At 45.4% G+C, this 21,297-nt stretch overlaps 1 protein-coding gene across 1 annotated transcript in view; it reads left to right on the top strand.

Annotated features, from left to right (window-relative positions):
* The window catches only part of EIF2D (eukaryotic translation initiation factor 2D), a 118,678-nt gene that overhangs the window by 44,935 nt on the left and 52,446 nt on the right, over nt 1-21,297 (top strand). Inside the window, exons 4-6 of the mRNA XM_063955170.1 lie at nt 14,790-14,880; nt 18,418-18,525; nt 19,392-19,654. Coding sequence (XP_063811240.1) covers nt 14,790-14,880; nt 18,418-18,525; nt 19,392-19,654 — 462 coding nt within the window. The remainder of the gene's footprint in view (nt 1-14,789; nt 14,881-18,417; nt 18,526-19,391; nt 19,655-21,297) is intronic.

Genomic DNA, 21,297 nt, shown 5'->3' with positions numbered 1-21,297 from the left:
TCACTGTAGGGTGCAGGGCGCTGGGGGGCGCCCTGGGCAGCAATTGAAGTACCTTTTGGCAATAAAAATACATATATACAGTCTGGCACTGTATATATGTAAAAACCCCCGCCATTTTTTGACACAGAAAGCGGGACAGAAGCCCGCCACTGAGGGGGCGGGGCCTTCTTCCTCAGCACACCAGCGCCATTTTCTCTTCACAGCTCCGCTGGAAGCAGCTCCCCAGGCTCTCCCCTGCAGTATCCAGGTACAAGAAGGGTAAAAAAGAGAGGGGGGGGGACATAAATTTAGGCGCAAATAAAACATATAAGGCAGCTATTGGGTAATCACTTATTATAAGTGAAAATCCCTGTGTTATATAGCGCTGTGGTGTGTGCTGGCATACTCTCTCTCTCTGTCTCCCCAAAGGACTTTGTGGGGTCCTGTTCTCAGTCTGAGCATTCCCTGTGTGTGTGCGGTGTGTCGGTACGGCTGTGTCGACATGTTTGATGAGGAGGGTTACGTGGAGGCGGAGCAAGGGCAGATAAGTGTGGTGTCGCCCCCGTCAGGGGGCCGACACTTGATTGGATGGATATGTGAAAGGTCTTAAATGACAATGTAAGCTCCTTACATAAAAGGTTTGATGACGCTGCAGCCTTGGGACAGCCGGGGTCTCAGCCCGCGCCTGCCCAGGCGACTCAGAAACCGTCAGGGGCTCATAAACGCCCTCTATCTCAGATGGTTGACACAGATGTTGACACAGAGTCCGACTCCAGTGTCGACGATGATGAGGCACATTTACAGTCTAAAATTACCAAGGCCATCCGATACATGATTATTGCAATGAAAGATGTATTACACATTTCTGAGATTAACCCTGTTAATACCAAGAGGGTTTATATGTTTGGGGAGAAAAAGCAGCCAGTGACTTTTCCCCCATCTGATGAATTAAATGACACGCTTATCTAAAGAGGTGGCCCTGCCGTCTCAGGATACGGCCGCCCGAAAGGAGCTTGCGGATAGAAAGCAGGAAGCTATCCTGAGGTCAGTGTATACACACTCTGGTACTCTACTGAGACCTGCTATTGCTTCAGCCTGGATGTGTAGTGCTGTAGCAGCATGGACAGATACTCTGTCAGACGACATAGATTCCCTCGACAGGGATACTGTTTTGCTAACCCTGGGCCATATAAAAGACGTCGTCTTATATATGCGGGATGCTCAGAGGGACATTTGCCTGCTGGGCTCTAGAATTAATGCGATGTCCATTTCTGCCAGGAGGGTCTTATGGACTCGGCAATGGACAGGAGATGCTGATTCTAAAAAACACATGGAGGTTTTGCCTTATAAGGGTGAGGAATTGTTTGGGGACGGTCTATCGGACCTCGTGTCCACAGCGGCAGCTGGAAAGTCGACTTTCTTGCCTCAGGTTTCCTCACAGCCTAAGAAAGCACTGTATTATCAAATGCAGTCCTTTCGTTCTCTGAAAGGCAAGAGGGTCAGGGGCGCATCCTTTCTTGCCAGAGGCAGGGGTAGAGGTAAGAAGCTGCACCATGCAGCCAGTTCCCAGGAACAAAAGTCCTCCCCTGCTTCCACTAAGTCCACCGCATGACGTTGGTGCTCCACAGGCGGAGCCAGGTGCGGTGGGGGCGCGTCTCCGAAACTTCAGCAACCAGTGGGTTCGCTCACAGGTGGATCTCTGGGCTGTACAAATTGTATCTCAGGGATACAAGCTGGAATTCGAAGCGACTCCCCCCCGTCGTTACCTCAAATCAGCCTTGCCAGCTTCCCCCATGGAAAGGGAGGTAGTACTGGCGGCAATTCACAAGCTGTACCTCCAGCAAGTGATTATCAGGGTCCCCTTCCTTCAACAGGGAAGGGGTTACTATTCCACAATGTTTGTGGTACCAAAACCGGACGGTTCGGTGAGACCCATTCTGAATTTAAAATCCTTGAACACTTATATAAAGAAGTTCAAGTTCAAAATGGAATCGCTCAGAGCGGTTATTGCAAGCCTGGAAGAGGGGGATTTTATGGTGTCGCTGGACATCAAGGATGCTTACTTGCATGTCCCCATTTACCCACTTCACCAGGAGTACCTCAGGTTTGTGGTACAGGACTGTCATTTACCAGTTCCAGACGTTGCCGTTTGGCCTGTCCACGGCGGCGAGGTCCAGAGAGCAGTTGTTGATCAGCGTAGCACTCTCTCAGGAAGTGTTGCAACAGCACGGCTGGATTCGGAATGTTCCAAAGTCGCAGCTGATTCCTACGACGCGTCTGCTTTTCCTGGGCATGATTCTGGACACAGAACAGAAGAAGGTGTTTCTCCCGGTGGAGAAGGCCCAGGAATTAGCATCTCTGGTCAGGGACCTCCTGAAACCAAAACAGGTATCGGTGCATCACTGCACGCGAGTCCTGGGAAAGATGGTGGCTTCATACGAAGCTATTCCCTTCGGCAGGTTCTATGCAAGGATCTTTCAGTGGGATCTGTTGGACAAGTGGTCCGGATCGCATCTTCAGATGCATCGGCTGATCACCCTGTCCCCAAGGGCCAGGGTGTCTCTTCTGTGGTGGCTGCAGAGTGCTCACCTTCTCGAGGGCCGCAGGTTCGGCATACAGGACTGGGTCCTGGTGACCACGGATGCAAGCCTCCGAGGATGGGGGGGCAGTCACTCAGGGAAGAAACTTCCAATGGCTGTGGTCAAGTCTGGAGACTTCTCTACACATAAATATACTGGAACTAAGGGCCATTTACAACGCCCTGAGTCAAGCAGAGCCCCTGCTTTGAAACCGGCCAGTGCTGATTCAGTCAACATCACGGCGGTCGCCCATGTAAACCGCCAGGGCGGCACAAGAAGCAGGATGGCAATGGCTGAAGCCACAAAGATTCTTAGGTGGGCGGAGAATCACGTGCAAGCACTGTCAGCAGTGTTCATTCCGGGAGTGGACAACTGGGAAGCAGACTTCCTCAGCAGACACGACCTCCACCCGGGAGAGTGGGGACTTCATCAAGAAGTCTTCACACAGATTGCAAAGCGATGGGAACTGCCACAGGTGGACATGATGGTGTCCCGCCTCAACAAAAAGCTAAAAAGATATTGCGCCAGGTCAAGGGACCCTCAGGCGATAGCTGTGGACGCCCTAGTGACACCGTGGGTGTACCAGTCGGTATATGTGTTTCCTCCTCTTCCTCTCATACCCAAGGTGCTGAGAATAGTAAGAAAGAGAGGAATAAGAACAATACTCATTGTTCCGGATTGGCCAAGAAGGACTTGGTACCCGGAACTACAAGAAATGCGCACAGAGGACCAATGGCCTCTGCCTCTCAGACAGGACCTGCTGCAACAAGGGCCCTGTCTGTTCCAAGACTTACCGCGGCTGCGTTTGACGGCATGGCGGTTGAACGCCGGATCCTAGCGGAAAAAGGCATTCCGGATGAAGTTATTCCTACGCTGATAAAGGCTAGGAAGGACGTGACAGCAAAGCATTATCACCGTATATGGCGAAAATATGTTGCTTGGTGTGAGGCCAGGACGGCCCCTACAGAGGAATTCCAGCTGGGTCGATTCCTGCACTTCCTACAGTCAGGGGTGACTATGGGCCTAAAATTGGGGTCCATAAAGGTCCAGTTTCGGCCCTATCCATTTTCTTTCAAAAAGAACTGGCTTCACTGCCTGAGGTTCAGACGTTTGTTAAGGGAGTGCTGCATATTCAGCCCCCTTTTGTGCCACCAGTGGCACCCTGGGATCTTAACTTTGTGTTGGATTTCCTGAAATCCCACTGGTTTGAGCCACTTAAGACCGTGGAACTAAAGTATCTCACGTGGAAAGTGGTCATGCTGTTGGCCTTAGCATCGGCTAGGCGTGTGTCGGAATTGGCGGCTTTGTCATGTAAAAGCCCATATCTGATCTTACATATGGACAGGGCAGAATTGAGGACTCGTCCCCAATTTCTCCCAAAGGTGGTATCATCGTTTCATTTGAACCAACCTATTGTGGTGCCTGCGGCTACTCAGGACTTGGAGGCTTCCAAGTTGCTGGACGTAGTCAGGGCTTTAAAAATATATGTTTACAGAACGGCTGGAGTCAGGAAGACTGACTCGCTGTTTATCCTGCATGCACCCAACAAGCTGGGTGCTCCTGTTTCAAAGCAAACTATTGCTCGCTGGATCTGTAGCACGATTCAGCTGGCTCATTCTGCGGCTGGATTGCCGCATCCAAAATCAGTAAAAGCCCATTCCACAAGGAAGGTGGGCTCTTCTTGGGCGGCTGCCCGAGGGGTCTCGGCTTTACAGCTTTGCCGAACGGCTACTTGGTCGGGTTCAAACACCTTTGCAAAGTTCTACAAGTTTGATACCCTGGCTGAGGAGGACCTTGTGTTTGCTCATTCGGTGCTGCAGAGTCATCCGCACTCTCCCGCCCGTTTGGGAGCTTTGGTATAATCCCCATGGTCCTTACGGAGTTCCCAGCATCCACTAGGACGTCGGAGAAAATAAGAATTTACTCACCGGTAATTCTATTTCTCGTAGTCCGTAGTGGATGCTGGGCGCCCGTCCCAAGTGCGGACTTTCTGCAATACGTGTATATAGTTATTGCTTAAATAAGGGTTATTGTTATGAGCCATCCGTTGAGTGAGGCTCAGTTGTTGTTCATACTGTTAACTGGGTAAGGTTATCACAAGTTGTACGGTGTGATTGGTGTGGCTGGTATGAGTCTTACCCTGGATTCCAAAAATCCTTTCCTTGTAATGTCAGCTCTTCCGGGCACAGTTTCCCTAACTGAGGTCTGGAGGAGCCAGTGCACACCAGATAGTACCTAATATTTTCTTTAGAGTGCCCAGTCTCCTGCGGAGCCCGTCTATTCCCCATGGTCCTTACGGAGTTCCCAGCATCCACTACGGACTACGAGAAATAGAATTACCGGTGAGTAAATTCTTATTTTTACTACTGCTCCCGCTTTTTATATTTCTGCAGCCCATGCAACTCCCACACCTGAAGAAGCCTTTTGAGACTATTCCAAGTGCGGAGGCTTTAGTGTGATGGGCACTTGAAACTAACTTGGACCTCAAATTTGGAGCCTTGCGATATATATGCACAGGTTTAGCGGGAACAAGTGGACCAATGACAGGGTCATTTCTCACAAGGTTCCAATGTCTGTTAAGGATTTTTTCTATAGATTTATGTTGTGTGGTGTACTCTGGTATGAACGCCCATTCATATTTCTTATCCTTCTCCCTTTCCTGACTTTCCACTAAGCTAATATCTTCCATGACCTTAGCTAAATCTGCACTTTTATAACCACAGATTTCAAATTTTTGTGATAAGACACTGGCTTGTTCTTTAAAGGTGGCATTATCGCTGCAATTCCTCTTTAGCCTTTTCAGTTGGCCCACAGGTATAGATTTGAGCCAACTCTGATGGTGACAGCTATCAGTTGGATATAGGTGCCCGAATCTGTGGGTTTCGAGTACGTCTTGTTATTGATCCTTCCATCATCTATGTAAACTGTTATATCAAGGAAGTTATTCAGTCGTTGATCTATGGTGAAAGACAATTTAATGTTCCTATTATTGGAATTAAGGCCCTCACAAAAAACATTCAGGGAGTCTGCGTCGCCACGCCAGATGAAAAAAATTTCATCTATATAGCGGTGATAGGACACCAGGCTCGCCCCAAAGCCATCGCCCGACCAGATGGCTTCGGTCTCCCACAACCCCATAAAGAGGTTGGCATAGCTTGGGGCGAACCTGGTGCCCATCGCCGTCCTTTTCTCTGGAGATAAAATTGGTCTTTAAACAAGAAGAAATTATTCTCCAGCATAAATGTTATCCCGTCTACAGTAAATTCCTTTACATCGTCTGACAGATCTGATAGGTTCAGAAAGTGTCTGACCACCTCTACACCTTGTCTATGGTCGATAATGGTGTAGAGGGAGGTGACATCAGCAGTGACCAGATAATCTCCCTCTTCCCATTTATTGGTTTCTAAGGCCACAAGAGAATCCTTAGTATCCTTAAGATGGGATTTGTTCAAGAGAACCAGGGGTTGGAGAATGTGGTCAATGACTTGCGACAGATTGGCCGTTATTGAGTCCAGTGAGAAGGATGGTTCCCGTATAGTACCGGAACCAAGAGAAAAAAGAAAGACTATATGTCTCTTCTGGGGCACACTTGTATTGATGAAAAAAGATTTGTTATCAAATTTAAAATATAACTTTTATTATTAGTCCTCCTAAAATAAGGGCTCAAAAGCAACAAAGAAAGAAAGAAAGAGAAAAGTGAAAAAATATAGAAATATATACACAAATGTCAATATAACAAAACAATTACTGGCGTAGTAGCTCACTACTACGCCAGTAATTGTTTTGTTATATTGACATTTGTGTATATATTTCTATATTATTATATATATTTTTTCACTTTTCTCTTTCTTTGTTGCCTTTGAGCCCTTATTTTAGGAGGACTAATAATAAAAGTTATACTTTAAATTTGATAACAAATCTTTTTTCATCAATACAAGTGTGCCCCAGAAGAGACATATAGTCTTTCTTTTTTTCTCTTGGTTCCGGTACTATACGGGAACCATCCTTCTCACTTTCACAAATAGTTTACTGAACTATTTTCTGGGAGCACCGCCAACCTAGTGCCAAACTCTAATTATTTTGGAAATATATGGCCATATGTTGGTTTTTTCTTAGAGCTATGGCTTTAAGAATATATTTTCTTGGCTATTATTTGGATTCATTAAGTGATCCTGTGCAGACTCAATCAACCGTTCTTTGACCTTATTGAGTCCACCCCGGATATAATCGGTCGTCCCGGGGGGTCCACTAGACTCTTATGGACCTTCGGGAGAATATACATTACAGGCACAATGGGATTTTCTACCAAAATGAAACTCATCTCCTTTTGGCTCAAAGTCCCCCTCTTTCCATATTTCTCAACAAGAATTCTGAGTTTGGAGTAGATTTGGTCTTTCGGATTATTTCTTAGTTTTTTTTATATACAGTGGTGTCATTCAACTGTCTAAGGACCTCACCTTCATATTTGTCCACATCCATTAAAACGATCCCTCCCATCCCCTTATCTGCAGGCTTGATAACAAAAGTGTCTGCCCTCCTCAGGTCACCCAATGCTTTTCTTTCCTTTGCTGTCAAATGAAACAATTTTTTTGGTTGATCCTGTAATTTATTCAGATCGTCCATTACTAGTTTAGCAAAGGATTCAAGAAAAGGCCCCTGTACATGTCTGGGGAAGAATACAGACTTAGGTTTATAGGGGGTAAGAGGGATAGTATTCTGAACATCCTGCTGAACTTGATTGGCAAAAAACTTTTCTCTAACGTCCTAGTGGATGCTGGGGACTCCGTAAGGACCATGGGGAATAGACGGGCTCCGCAGGAGACTGGGCACTCTAAAGAAAGATTTAGTACTACCTGGTGTGCACTGGCTCCTCCCTCTATGCCCCTCCTCCAGACCTCAGTTAGAATCTGTGCCCGGCCAAAGCTGGGTGCTTTTAGTGAGCTCTCCTGAGCTTGCTAATAAGAAAGTATTTTAGTTAGGTTTTTTATTTTCAGAGAGCTTCTGCTGGCAACAGACTCTGCTACGAGGGACTGAGGGGAGAGAAGCAAACCTACTAACTGCGGCTAGGTTGCGCTTCTTAGGCTGCTGGACAGAGGGTTCGAACACAGGATCTTAACCTTTGTCGTCCGTTCCCGGAGCCGCGCCGCCGTCCCCCTCGCAGAGCCAGAAGACAGAAGCCGGCGGAAGCAAGAAGACATCGAAATCGGCGGCAGAAGACTCCTGTCTTCACATGAGGTAGCGCACAGCACTGCAGCTGTGCGCCATTGCGCCCACACTACCCACACACTCCGGTCACTGTAGGGTGCAGGGCGCAGGGGGGGGGCGCCCTGGGCAGCAATTAGGATACCTCTTGGCAAAAAGACACATATATACAGCTGGGCACTGTATATATGTACGAGCCCCCGCCATTTTATTTACACAGACCCGGGACAGAAGCCCGCCGCTGAGGGGGCGGGGCCTTCTTTCTCAGCACTAACCGGCGCCATTTTCTCTCCACAGCTCCGCTGAGAGGAAGCTCCCCAGGCTCTCCCCTGCAGTATCAAGGTAGAAAAAGGGTAAAAAGAGAGGGGGGGCACATAAATTTAGGCGCAAATTATCATAAACAGCAGCTACTGGGTAAACACTAAGTTACTGTGTAATCCCTGGGTTATATAGCGCTGGGGTGTGTGCTGGCATACTTTCTCTCTGTCTCCCCAAAAGGCCTTGTGGGATCCTGTCCTCAATTAGAGCATTCTCTGTGTGTGTGCGGTGTGTCGGTACGTTTGTGTCGACATGTTTGATGAGGACGGTTACGTGGAGGCAGAACAAGTGCAAGTGAATGTGGTGTCGGCGCCGACACCTGATTGGATGGATATGTGGAAGGTGTTAAATGATAACGTAAGCTCCTTGCATAAAAGGTTGGATAATCAGTCAGGGTCTCAACCCATGTCTGATTCTACAGCTCAGGGGCTGTCAGGGTCTCAAAAGCGCCCACTATCCCAGTTGGTTGACACAGATGTCGACACGGATTCTGACTCCAGTGTCGATGACGATGATGCAAAATTGCAGCCTAAAATGGCTAAAGCCATCCGATACATGATTTTAGCAATGAAGGATGTATTGCACATATCGGAGGAAAACCCTGTCCCTGACGAGGGTTTATATGTTTGGGGAGAAAAAGCAAGAAGTGACTTTTCCCCCTTCACATGAATTAAATGAGTTATGTGAAAAAGCGTGGGATTCCCCTGATAGGAAAGTACTGGTTTCCAAAAGATTACTTATGGCGTATCCTTTCCCGCCAACGGATAGGTTACGCTGGGAATCTTCCCCTAGGGTAGACAAAGCGTTGACACGCTTATCTAAGAAGGTGGCCCTGCCGTCACAGGATACGGCCGCCCTAAAGGATCCTGCGGATAGGAAGCAGGAAGGTATCCTGAAGTCTGTTTATACACATTCTGGTACTCTTCTGAGGCCAGCAATTGCTTCGGCCTGGATGTGTAGTGCTGTAGCAGCATGGACAGATACTCTGTCTGAGGAGATAGATACCCTGGACAGGGAGACTATTTTACTGACCCTAGGGCATATCAAAGACGCTGTCCTATATATGCGGGATGCCCAGAGGGACATTTGCCTGCTGGGCTCTAGAATAAACGCAATGTCGATTTCTGCCAGAAGGGTCCTATGGACTCGGCAATGGACAGGTGATGCCGACTCTAAAAAACACATGGAGGTGTTACCTTATAAGGTTGAGGAATTGTTTGGGGACGGTCTCTCGGACCTAGTTTCCACAGCTATGGCTGGGAAGTCAAATTTCTTGCCATATATTCCCTCACAGCCAAAGAAAGCACCGTATTACCAAATGCAGTCCTTTCGTTCACAAAAAAGCAAGAAAGTCAGAGGTGCATCCTTTCTTGCCAGAGGCAGGGGTAGAGGAAAAAAACTGCAACATGCAGCTAGTTCCCAGGAACAAAAGTCCTCCCCGGCTTCCAATAAATCCACCGCATGACGCTGGGGCTCCACTCCCGGAGCCAGGAGCGGTGGGGGTGCGTCTCCGAAATTTCAGCCACCAGTGGGTTCGCTCACGGGTGGATCCTTGGGCTATACAAATTGTGTCTCAGGGATACAAGCTGGAATTCGAGGTGACGCCCCCTCACCGTTACCTAAAATCGGCCTTGCCAGCTTCCCCCATGGATAGGGAGGTAGTGTTGGCAGCAATTCACAAGCTATATCTCCAGCAGGTGGTAGTGAAGGATCTCCTCCTTCAACAGGGAAGGGGTTACTATTCCACTATGTTTCTGGTACCGAAACCGGACGGTTCGGTCAGAACCCATTTTGAATTTAAAATCCCTGAACATTTATCTGAAGAAATTCAAGTTCAAGATGGAATCGCTCAGAGCGGTCATTGCAAGCCTGGAGGAAGGGGATTTTATGGTGTCTCTGGACATCAAGGATGCGTACTTGCATGTCCCCATTTATCCACCTCATCAGGAGTACCTCAGGTTTGTGGTACAGGACTGTCATTACCAATTCCAGACGTTGCCGTTTGGCCTGTCCACGGCACCGAGAATATTTACCAAGGTGATGGCGGAAATGATGGTGCTCCTTCGGAAGCAAGGGGTTACAATTATCCCATACTTGGACGATCTCCTCATAAAGGCGAGGTCCAGGGAGCGGTTGCTGATCAGCGTAGCACACTCTCAGGAAGTGTTGCGACAGCATGGCTGGATTCTGAATATTCCAAAGTCGCAGCTGATTCCTACGACGCGTCTGCCCTTCCTGGGCATGATTCTGGACACAAGCCAGAAAAAGGTGTTTCTCCCGGAGGAAAAGGCTCAGGAGCTCGTGACTCTGGTCAGAGACCTCCTAAAACCAAAACAGGTATCTGCATCACTGCACGCAAGTCCTGGGAAAGATGGTGGCGTCATACGAAGCCATTCCCTTGTCGGCAGGTTCCATGCAAGGTTTTTTCAGTGGGATCTGTTGGACAAGTGGTCCGGATCGCATCTTCAGATGCATCGGCTGATCACCCTGTCCCCCAGGGCCAGGTTGTCTCTTCTGTGGTGGCTGCAAAGTGCTCACCTCCTCGAGGGCCGCAGGTTCGGCATACAGGACTGGGTCCTGGTGACCACGGATGCAAGCCTCCGAGGATGGGGGGCAGTTACTCAGGGAAGAAACTTCCAGGGGCTGTGGTCAAGTCAGGAGACTTGTCTGCACATCAATATCCTGGAACTAAGGGCCGTATACAATGCCCTGAGTCAAGCGGAGCCTCTGCTTCGAAATCAACCAGTGCTGATTCAGTCAGACAACATCACTGCAGTGGCCCATGTAAACCGCCTGGGCGGCACAAGAAGCAGGGTGGCAATGGCAGAAGCCACCAGGATTCTTCGTTGGGCGGAGAATCACGTACTAGCACTGTCAGCAGTGTTCATTCCGGGAGTGGACAACTGGGAAGCAGACTTCCTTAGCAGGCACGACCTCCACCCGGGAGAGTGGGGACTTCATCAAGAAGTCTTCAAGCAGATTGCAAATCGATGGGAACTGCCACAGGTGGACATGATGGCGTCCCGTCTCAACAAAAAGCTAAAAAGGTATTGCGCCAGGTCAGGAGACCCTCAGGCGATAGCTGTGGACGCACTTGTAACACTGTGGTTGTTCCAGTCGGTCTATGTGTTTCCTCCTCTTCCTCTCATACCAAAGGTGCTGAAAATTGTGAGAAAAAGAGGAGTGCGAACAATACTCATTGTTCCGGATTGGCCAAGAAGGACTTGGTACCCGGAATTGGAAGAAATGCTCACAGAGGACCCATGGCCTCTGCCTCTCAGACAGGACCTGTTGCAACAAGGGCCCTGTTTGTTCCAAGACTTACCGCGGCTGCGTTTGACGGCATGGCGGTTGAACGCCGGATCCTAGCGGAAAAAGGCATTCCGGATGAAGTTATTCCTACGCTGATAAAGGCTAGGAAGGACGTGACAGCAAAGCATTATCACAGTTTATGGCGAAAATATGTTGCTTGGTGTGAGGCCAGGAAGGCTCCTACAGAGGAATTCCAGCTGGGCCAGTTCCTGCACTTCCTACAGTCAGGAGTGACTATGGGCTTAAAATTAGGATCCATAAAGGTCCAGATTTCGGCCCTATCCATTTTCTTTCAAAAGGAACTGGCTTCTCTGCCTGAAGTTCAGACGTTTGTAAAGGGAGTGCTGCATATTCAGCCCCATTTTGTGCCACCAGTGGCACCTTGGGATCTTAACGTGGTGTTGAGTTTCCTGAAATCTCACTGGTTTGAGCCACTTAAGACCGTGGAGCTAAAGTATCTCACGTGGAAAGTGGTCATGCTATTGGCCTAGGCGTGTGTCAGAATTGGCAGCTTTGTCATGTAAAAGCCCCTATCTGGTTTTCCATATGGACAGGGCAGAATTACGGACTCGTCCGCAATTTCTGCCGAAGGTGGTGTCATCTTTTCATTTGAACCAACCTATTGTGGTGCCTGCGGCTACTCGGGACTTGGAGGACTCCAAGTTGCTTGATGTAGTTAGGGCTTTGAAGATTTATGTAGCCAGGACGGCTGGAGTCAGGAAAACTGACTCGCTGTTTATCCTGTATGCATCCAACAAGCTGGGTGCTCCTGCTTCAAAGCAGACTATTGCTCGCTGGATCTGTAACACGATTCAGCAGGCTCATTCTGCGGCTGGTTTGCCGCATCCAAAATCAGTGAAAGCCCATTCCACAAGGAAAGTGGGCTCTTCTTGGGCAGCTGCCCGAGGGGTCTCGGCATTACAACTTTGCCGAGCAGCTACTTGGTCGGGTTCAAACACCTTTGCAAAGTTCTACAAGTTTGATACCCTGGCTGAGGAGGACCTTGTGTTTGCCCATTCGGTGCTGCAGAGTCATCCGCACTCTCCCGCCCGTTTGGGAGCTTTGGTATAATCCCCATGGTCCTTACGGAGTCCCCAGCATCCACTAGGTCGTTAGAGAAAATAAGATTTTACTCACCGGTAAATCTATTTCTCGTAGTCCGTAGTGGATGCTGGGCGCCCGTCCCAAGTGCGGACTTTCTGCAATACGTGTATATAGTTATTGCTTAGTAAAAGGGTTATGTTATGTTGGCATCTGTTGTTTGATGCTCTGTTGTTGTTCATACTGTTAACTGGGTAAGTTTATCACGAGTTATACGGTGTGATTGGTGTGGCTGGTATGAGTCTTACCCTGGATTCCAAAATCCTTTCCTTGTAATGTCAGCTCTTCCGGGCACAGTTTCCTTAACTGAGGTCTGGAGGAGGGGCAAAGAGGGAGGAGCCAGTGCACACCAGGTAGTACTAAATCTTTCTTTAGAGTGCCCAGTCTCCTGCGGAGCCCGTCTATTCCCCATGGTCCTTACGGAGTCCCCAGCATCCACTACGGACTACGAGAAATAGATTTACCGGTGAGTAAAATCTTATTTTTAACTGTAAGTTTTCTAACGTATTTTTGTAAATCTATATACAAATAGAAGGAATCAACAAAATTACTGGGAGCGTATTTCAGACCCTTTTGTAATACAGATGTTTCACTTATGGAAAGAATATGTGTACTTAGGTTAAAAATCTTTACCTTATTTGTTTCATTACCCACAGAATCATTTTGACTAATGGATGCTACGAGGGGATCCACATTTATATCGCCATTACTAGGCGTGTCTGTTTTCACTAATTTCTTTTTCCTCTTTTTATGTTTCCGTTTTCTTGGTTTAATTTTCCCTCCTCTTTTTCCCCTTTTTGTTTTGGATGTGACTATCTGTATCTTGTTAACCGTTTTCCCTCCTCTAAAAAACGAGGCGACTCACTCAAGCCTTTCCAGAGGGGAGAATCGGTTAGGGGTAGTTGCACGAAACCTTACCGGTGAATGTCTAGAACTATTTCTCTGTCGGATCAGAGAAATCCAATGTTTGATCCCTGACATCCCTGATATCAGTTTCTACTTTGGTCGATCCTGTTTGGTATCTAGGGTACCTCCTATTTTTCATGGGTCTTTCTCCATTCTGGTGCCTGATCACTTTGATGGAAGTATTTGGTATCTCGTCTGTTCTCAAATCTAGACCTAGGTCTAGGGCGATGAGTGCCCAATGGTCCCTGATATGAATTGGAACGGATATATTCCTTTATTCTTTTCATGTCTATAAGGGGAGTCTGATATTGAACCTTTATTATAGAGGTTTTTTTCTGTGTCCACGAGGTCTAACCTCATGTTGTACTTTCAGTATAGGTACCCTTTCTGTTAGGGTCTCCTCTAATTTGTCCCTATTAAATTTTTTAATATACAAAATAGAAAAATAGCAGCACAAATCGCCAATGGGGTTAAAAGTTCCAAAGCAGCAGAAAAGTTTTTGTTTGAAATATCCAATAGGTATATAACTACTCACACACTCCTGTTGTCAACATGTTTCAGCCCTGGCCTGGGCCTTTATCAAGACATAATGGAGTGTGGCAGTTGCTTGATATTTAAAGGGCAATTTTTGCTGCTGTTTTTTCTATTTTGTTTATTTTATGGATGGACTCCATTTTAAGTGTTCATGTTTGTGATTTTTATTAAATTTGTGTACCCCCCTGCTTCCACTTGAGGAGAGTGAGTTTCTTGGGGAGCCAACATTACCGCTTTATGAACACAGTCCGGGAAACAGAACTGAAAGATACCTTTATGGGAGTATCATCACACCGAGCACTGTGAGTTGGGGTACGCTTGAGTGAACCCATATTTCACTCCTTTCCATACTAAAGATACCTTGATGTGTTTAACACCCACCTTGCGAGTGTGAGTTCTTGAGTACGCTTCATTTATATATATTTCCATCCTAAAACATCACGCCGGGTGTAGTTCAAGTGGGCGAGGCCACGGCATTGGGCAAAGAAACCTTGATGGGCTTATAGCTTCTTAATCAAAGTGTGAGTGGGGTATGCTCCTAAGCCACCTCTTGATCACATAAAAATACACTAAGAACTGTGGATACATAAAAGGAATCTACTACACATTATTCTTTAGTTTTTATTCCCTTACATGTTACTATACTCTGGAGAAATTCCATCAGAACATTCGCTTTGAGGACTACATTACAGGAACCTTCATTAAGGGACGTTATGGTGATTTTTATTTATCTCTGCAATGTAGTAGGTTGCTCTCCTACCCCATGTCAATATACTGTAGATGTGTTTACTCTAACGGGGGCGGGGGATAGGACAATTTGTTTTTTTTTCTGTCATATGATGTTTGTTTTCTTTTCAGATCTGATGCTGCCTGGTGTTGTGGTGCCATCTTCTGGTCTACCTGAGGTACAGCAGGGCAGACTATGTGCAGTCACTTTAGTGGGAAACAGGTACACCAGGTGTCTTGTAGAATTAGAGTAAATTTAGATAAAATATTTTATTGCTAACTTGTTTTTAGCTTGGTGGAAAGGCGGGTTGTGCTTTAAGGTTTTACATTTTATGTTGCCATCATATTTTATAGAAAATAAAAAGTAGGCACTGTGGTTGAGCTTACAGCAAGAGCCTACCCATGCATAAACACCTTTTGTTCCTTCAGTTAATATTTAACCAAAAAGTATGTGCGTAAGCATGTGTGTATGTATGTGTATGTATATGTGTGTGTATGTATGTATGTATGTATGTATGTATGTATATATATATATATATATATATATATATATATATATATAATCTATCCACGAAGATCCTGCACTCTCATCTCATAACATCCAACGTTTGCGAGTGCTCCCAATAGACCCAGTCGGTCCACTCTAACAACAGTGTTTCCACAAAGTGGAAGGTGCACTCTTGCTTGAATAAGTTTGGTCCATTCGTAAAAAAGACTTTTATTGAGGTTGTCAAAAAGCCTTGTTGTCGACGTATCAGGTTCGGTAAACGGACCGTCTCAAGACCAATAACACATCATAGTTAAGTTGACATCATTCATCAGGTAATTAGTAGTGTGTCTAAGATCAATTCATCTTCATGTATATTAGACAAAGAAAAGTAGCAGGTCTGGACACCAAAATGAGAGTCCTACATACAGACGATAATTGACACGTCTCTGATCACACAGACGCTGCTGATAATTCGCCCTATGTTTCTTTATGGCCCTGTAGCTGCATTCTAGTAGCAGCATCTGTGTGATCAGAGACGTGTCAATTATCGTCTGTATGTATGCGAGCTTGCGCAAAGAACAGATGTATGGTTCTGCCATAAATTTTACACATATTAAGTTGCAGTTCTACAGTAAGTTCAAAATATAGGGTATACATATATATGGTACAATATAGTTTACATGGATATTAACACCCAATAAAGATGTAGGTGGTGCTTATGGAGACATATAGGACATTGTTCTCACTGGTCCCAGACCAAAATTTGTAATCTCCTCATGACGCACAGGAGATTAGACAATAATCATCTTAAATTTAACCATAAGGAATGTGTAATATATTAGAGGGAGAATGATATGCCAATTTGCACTGAATCTGACAGTTAGTAAAGCACTGCAACATTCACTCACATGGTAGGTCTCTCTTCCTACCCTTAAGTACCTCAGCTATACAGTGTAGTTGCCATTGTATTAAAGGAATACAGTGCATCAATACTGTAGGTGGAATTTAGTATGTAGCAGAAATATTAAACATGTTCTCTTCTAATGCCTCAATTAGTTTTGGATTTATGTCAAACCCCAGGATAATGTGTATCAAAGGAAAAGATAAATCCCGGTGGCGTTAACGCATCCAAAAATATCTGTAACAATGCAGTGTCTTATTTCATGCACAGTTGGAAATAGAGCAGATAAGGAATGTAAAGAAGGAAGGAAGTGGCTGTATAATGTGTATCTATGTCATATGACAGACAGGGATCTGTCATATGACATAGAACCCCCAATGAGAGGACATGGTGTGATAAGCAATGATATACAATTATGCATCAAGAGAAGCCTGCATCATTGGTTAACCTATATGTTACCCAGTAGTCACATGGGTAACATATAGGGTAACCTCCCCCCCAACTAGCCTAGCCCTAACATTCCCCTGCTGCTCCCTGCAGCCTAAACCTAACCTTTCCTGGGGGTGCCTAACGCCCCGCCTTCCTTCTTCCCCACCACCAGTTTATTGGGATCCTGGCTGTTGGGATACCGGTGCCGTCATTCTGGTCCTGTTCGGTATGCCGGCACCACCATTCTAATCTGTCTGAATTCTGGTGTTGGTCTTTTGACACCCACGATCCTGACCTGATCAGCCAGTGTCCTGACCACCAGGATCCTGATAGGATCCCAGCGGTATTGCATAACAGCACCCATCTGGTGCAGTTATGTAATACTGATGTATGCCTGTAAGTGTTATATAAGCTGGGCTTGTGCAGGACACAGCCTACAGCAATTATTCAGTACCTGACATATTTCATTGTACAGGTTGAGTATCCCATATCCAAATACGGACTTTTTTGAGTGAGATAGTGAAACCTTTGTTTTTTGATGGCTCAATGTACACAAACTTTGTTTAATACACAAAATTATTAAAAATATTGTATTACATGACATTCTGGCTGTGTGTACAGGTTGAGTATCCCATATCCAAATATTCCGAAATACGGAATATTCCGAAATACGGACTTTTTTGAGTGAGAGTGAGATAGTGAAATCTTTGTTTTTTGATGGCTCAATGTACACAAACTTTGTTTAATACACAAAGTTATTACAAATATTGTATTAAATGACCTTCAGGCTGTGTGTATAAGGTGTATATGAAACATAAATGAATTGTGTGAATGTACACACACTTTGTTTAATGCACAAAGTTACAAAAAATATTGGCTAAAATCACCTTCAGGCTGTGTGTATAAGGTGTATATGTAACATAAATGCATCCTGTGCTTAGATTTAGGTCCCATCACCATGATATCTCATTATGGTATCTAATTATTCCAAAATACGGAAAAATCCAATATCCAAAATACCTCTGGTCCCAAGCATTTTGGATAAGGGATACTCAACCTGTATAAGGTGTATATGAAATATAAATGAATTGTGTGAATGTAGACACACTTTGTTTAATGCACAAAATTATTAAAAATATTGGCTAAAATTACTTTCAGGCTGTGTGTATAAGGTGTATATGAAACATAAATGTATTCTGTGCTTAGACTTGGGTCCCATCACCATGATATCTCATTATGGTATGCAATTATTCCAAAATACGGAAAAATCCGATATCCAAAATACCTCTGGTCCCAAGCATTTTGGATAACGGATACTCAACCTGTACAACAATCTTGGGAGTCAATATGGCATCTTATCCCTCTGTTCCCACTTGTACAGATATAAGGATGTAGCTGAAGGCAAACTACTATGCTGTATTAAGTGTTTCTGATGCTCTAACCTCACTGCTGGCTATTATTATTATTATTATTATTATTATTATTATTATTATTATTATTACTTTTTATTTATAAGGCGCCACATGTGTTTCGCAGCGCCGTACAAAGGACAGTACATGGGACAAAACATTGCATTACAGTAAATAAATAACAGAAATATGACCTTTTGCTACTACTGACAGAAATGTGGATGGTTTATCACGCCAAGCTCTGCCCAGTGTGGCATTGTATACTAACTGATGATCGTTACTGTGGCTACCTACAGAAATGTACCCTCCATCATCTACGCACATAAGCTGGCTACACAATATAAAAGTAATAAAAAAACAAAACAAAAACTTGGACAGTGGAGATCCTGAACACTTGTCTTCTTTGCCTTCCACATGCATTGTCCATGGGTATGAGTGTTTTTAGTTTTAAAGTTCATATTATTTTAGCTATCAGACATTGTGATCAATACATACTTCAGTGCAGAATAATAGCGCATTCTTGTTGTACAGGGCTCCTGTGGCAATAGGCGTGGCTACTATGTCTACAAGAGAAATGAAGGCATCAGGAATGAAGGGCAAAGGCTTCAACATTTTGCACACCTACAGAGATCAGCTGTGGTCAGTAGGCCTTTTCCTCATTCTTACCCACTATTTTAATATCCCGTATGTTGTATTTTTTTACTTTGATATATAGTATTATAATTTTGTACACCCACAAGAATCTAAATTTAATAGTTTTGTTATTTTGAACATGCATAGAAATGTTATTGCTCAGTAATGACACTACACTGTTACAGGTTGGGTTCAATTTGTCAGTGGTTGGGATGCTGGTGGTCAGAATACCGACGCGGCATCTCGATGTTTGGAGTCCTGACAGGGGGAAGACAAGTATACTTATATACTGTTGATGGTACTCTGTTTCTGCGTGTGGACCGCAACTCTGTGAATGCATTTGCAGAGTTGTGATTACATCGGAGGGCGTCTTTTACCATTTCAGGGCGGCTCTAAACATGCGATTTTTAGCAGTAGCAATTTTGAGACCATTAGAATTTCAGTCTCGATAGCGATCCATGCTGAATAACCATCACAGCCTGTAAGTTGTGTTAGAACATGATTGGTTTGTGCTTTTATATGTCTCCCTGTGCTTTGATAAATACCCCCCAGACCCCACCTAAATCTTTCTTTTGTTTTCAATGATTAAAATTTTTAAGGTGCTTTGTGTGCAACACATGCAATCATATGTACTGAGCGCATTCACAAAAGAAAGTCATTGTGTATGGACCTTTTTGTCTTTCTGCATGATTTACTCACCAGGGTTCAAATATTTCAAGACCCATAGCAAGCAACACATCAGACATTTCCTGTTATTGGTCTAACTTAAACTAAATTTGCCTTTTAGAACTTGGATACTAATGGTTACCATACTCTTTACGCCAGAAAAGCTCTTTATTTACATTTTCAGTGTTCCAATTTTGTTATGTCAGGGCTTATGGTGACAAGTCATGTCTTCCAAACATGCCTCCAGTGGAAACCGAGAATGCACCAGAAGTGGAGAATGTGGAACAGATCATTTCCCAGAAAGCTGTGCCTGAAAACCAAGTTCCTGACAAGCAGTTGGAAAATTTGTGTCTACTGGAAGTTGCATCAGTCAGTCTTCAAGATGTAGAAGAAATTGTAGAGAATTCTGACAATTGTGAAGAGAGGGAAGATACACAGGACTCTGACCACTGCCACACATCTCCGCAAGGTAGGGTTGCTATATTTCAAAAATAATCAGAATCTGCTTTATTGGCCAGGTATACTTGCATATACTAGGAATTTGTCTTCGGTTTGCTATAGAACAGCCATGTAGGTAACGGATAAGCAGGTGGGGGTGGGGGTGCGGCAAGTAAAGTCATAAACTTGGGTATACCGTAGGGACACAAGTGAGTTACATGTACGTCTAGTCAGTCAATGTTCAGGCGTTCAGCAGGTCGGACCGCTTTAGGGAAAGAAACTTTTTTGAAGCTTCTGGTGGACCTGGCGAGGATGGCCCTGTAACGCCTGCCTGAAGGAAGCAAGTTAAACATGATGTGGCTGGGGTGTAGCTGGTCCTTTATTTTCTTTGTTGCCCGCCTTTTAGCTCTGGACAGGTACAGGTCCCGGACCGAGGGAAGGTCGGCCTGATGATCTTTTCTGCGGTTCTGACCACCTTTTGGAGCCTACCTACATCTGTCGCTTGCGCTGGTGGAGCCGTACCATACCAGTATCGAGGAGCACAGTACCGACTCCACAATCGCGGAGTAGAAGAGGAGCAGGAGCTTCTGTGGGATGTTGATCTTCCTTAGTTGCCTGTGCTGCGCTTTCCCGACCGTGTCGTCAGCGTTGGACACCCATTTAAAGTCCCTGGAGATTGTGGTCCCTAGGAACTTGAAGGAGTCCACTAGTGATACCACACTGTTAGCAATTGTTAGCAGAGGTGCACTAGCTGACTTCTTCCTGAAGTACACTATCATCTTGACAGTTTTGAGGGGGTTGAGCTCAAGGTTGTTGTGGCTGCACCACAGATAAAATCCGTGACACATTAACTCTCGCAAATGAAATACGGCAGACTCTGCACGGATCCTGCAAGCCACAACCTGCACTTCACCCTATTACATAGAACCCATGTTATGGTAATTATATTGCCATGAAGGAAAAGTACAGGCTGTACATAGAATGTAGTGGTGTATGGACATTTAAAGCACATTTAAAGTTCATAATTAATCCTGACTATATGCATACTGCATAGCATTTACTGCACAAATAAAGAAATACAAAGCTCACATTTATGATGTGGATCAGGGGTGGCCAGACTTTTGGAGTTTGTAATCTTCCTTGAAAGCTGAAAAGCTTTTGTGATCTACCCATGCGGGATAATTGCGCGCTCCCAAAAAAGGGGCGTGATATAACAAAAAAGGGGCGTAGCCTTGCTGCACAGGGTGTAATGACTGTCTCGCACGAAATCACATATTGGCCCCCACAGGTAAAATCCTCAAACACATATGCCCCTACAGTGCCAGATACACACATGCCCTCACAGTGCCAGATACACATGTCCCCCCACAGTGCCAGATATGCCCCCACAGTGCCATGTGCCCACACTAACCTTAATCTACTTTAACTTACTTTAGCTGGCTGGATCCCCGCTGTCACGTGCCTGCTCCCGCTTCCCGCCGCTGCTGTCATCCTGCTGCCGCCGGCACTGACTGGATCAAACCAGATCCAGCAGGCGCACAGGCTCCTCATATCGCGTTCCCAATCGTGCATTGCGTGGGTGCGCTGCTGACGTCACCCACGCAATGCATAATTGGCAACGCTCCGGACTCAGGCGGCAGAGGTGGCAAGTCACACTTGGATCACGATCTACAG

This window comes from Pseudophryne corroboree, chromosome 2, assembly GCF_028390025.1.
Source record: "Pseudophryne corroboree isolate aPseCor3 chromosome 2, aPseCor3.hap2, whole genome shotgun sequence".
Classification (NCBI taxonomy): domain Eukaryota; kingdom Metazoa; phylum Chordata; class Amphibia; order Anura; family Myobatrachidae; genus Pseudophryne; species Pseudophryne corroboree.
The sequence above is the reverse complement of the archived record's forward strand: the minus strand, read 5'-3'. Positions and strand labels throughout refer to the sequence as shown.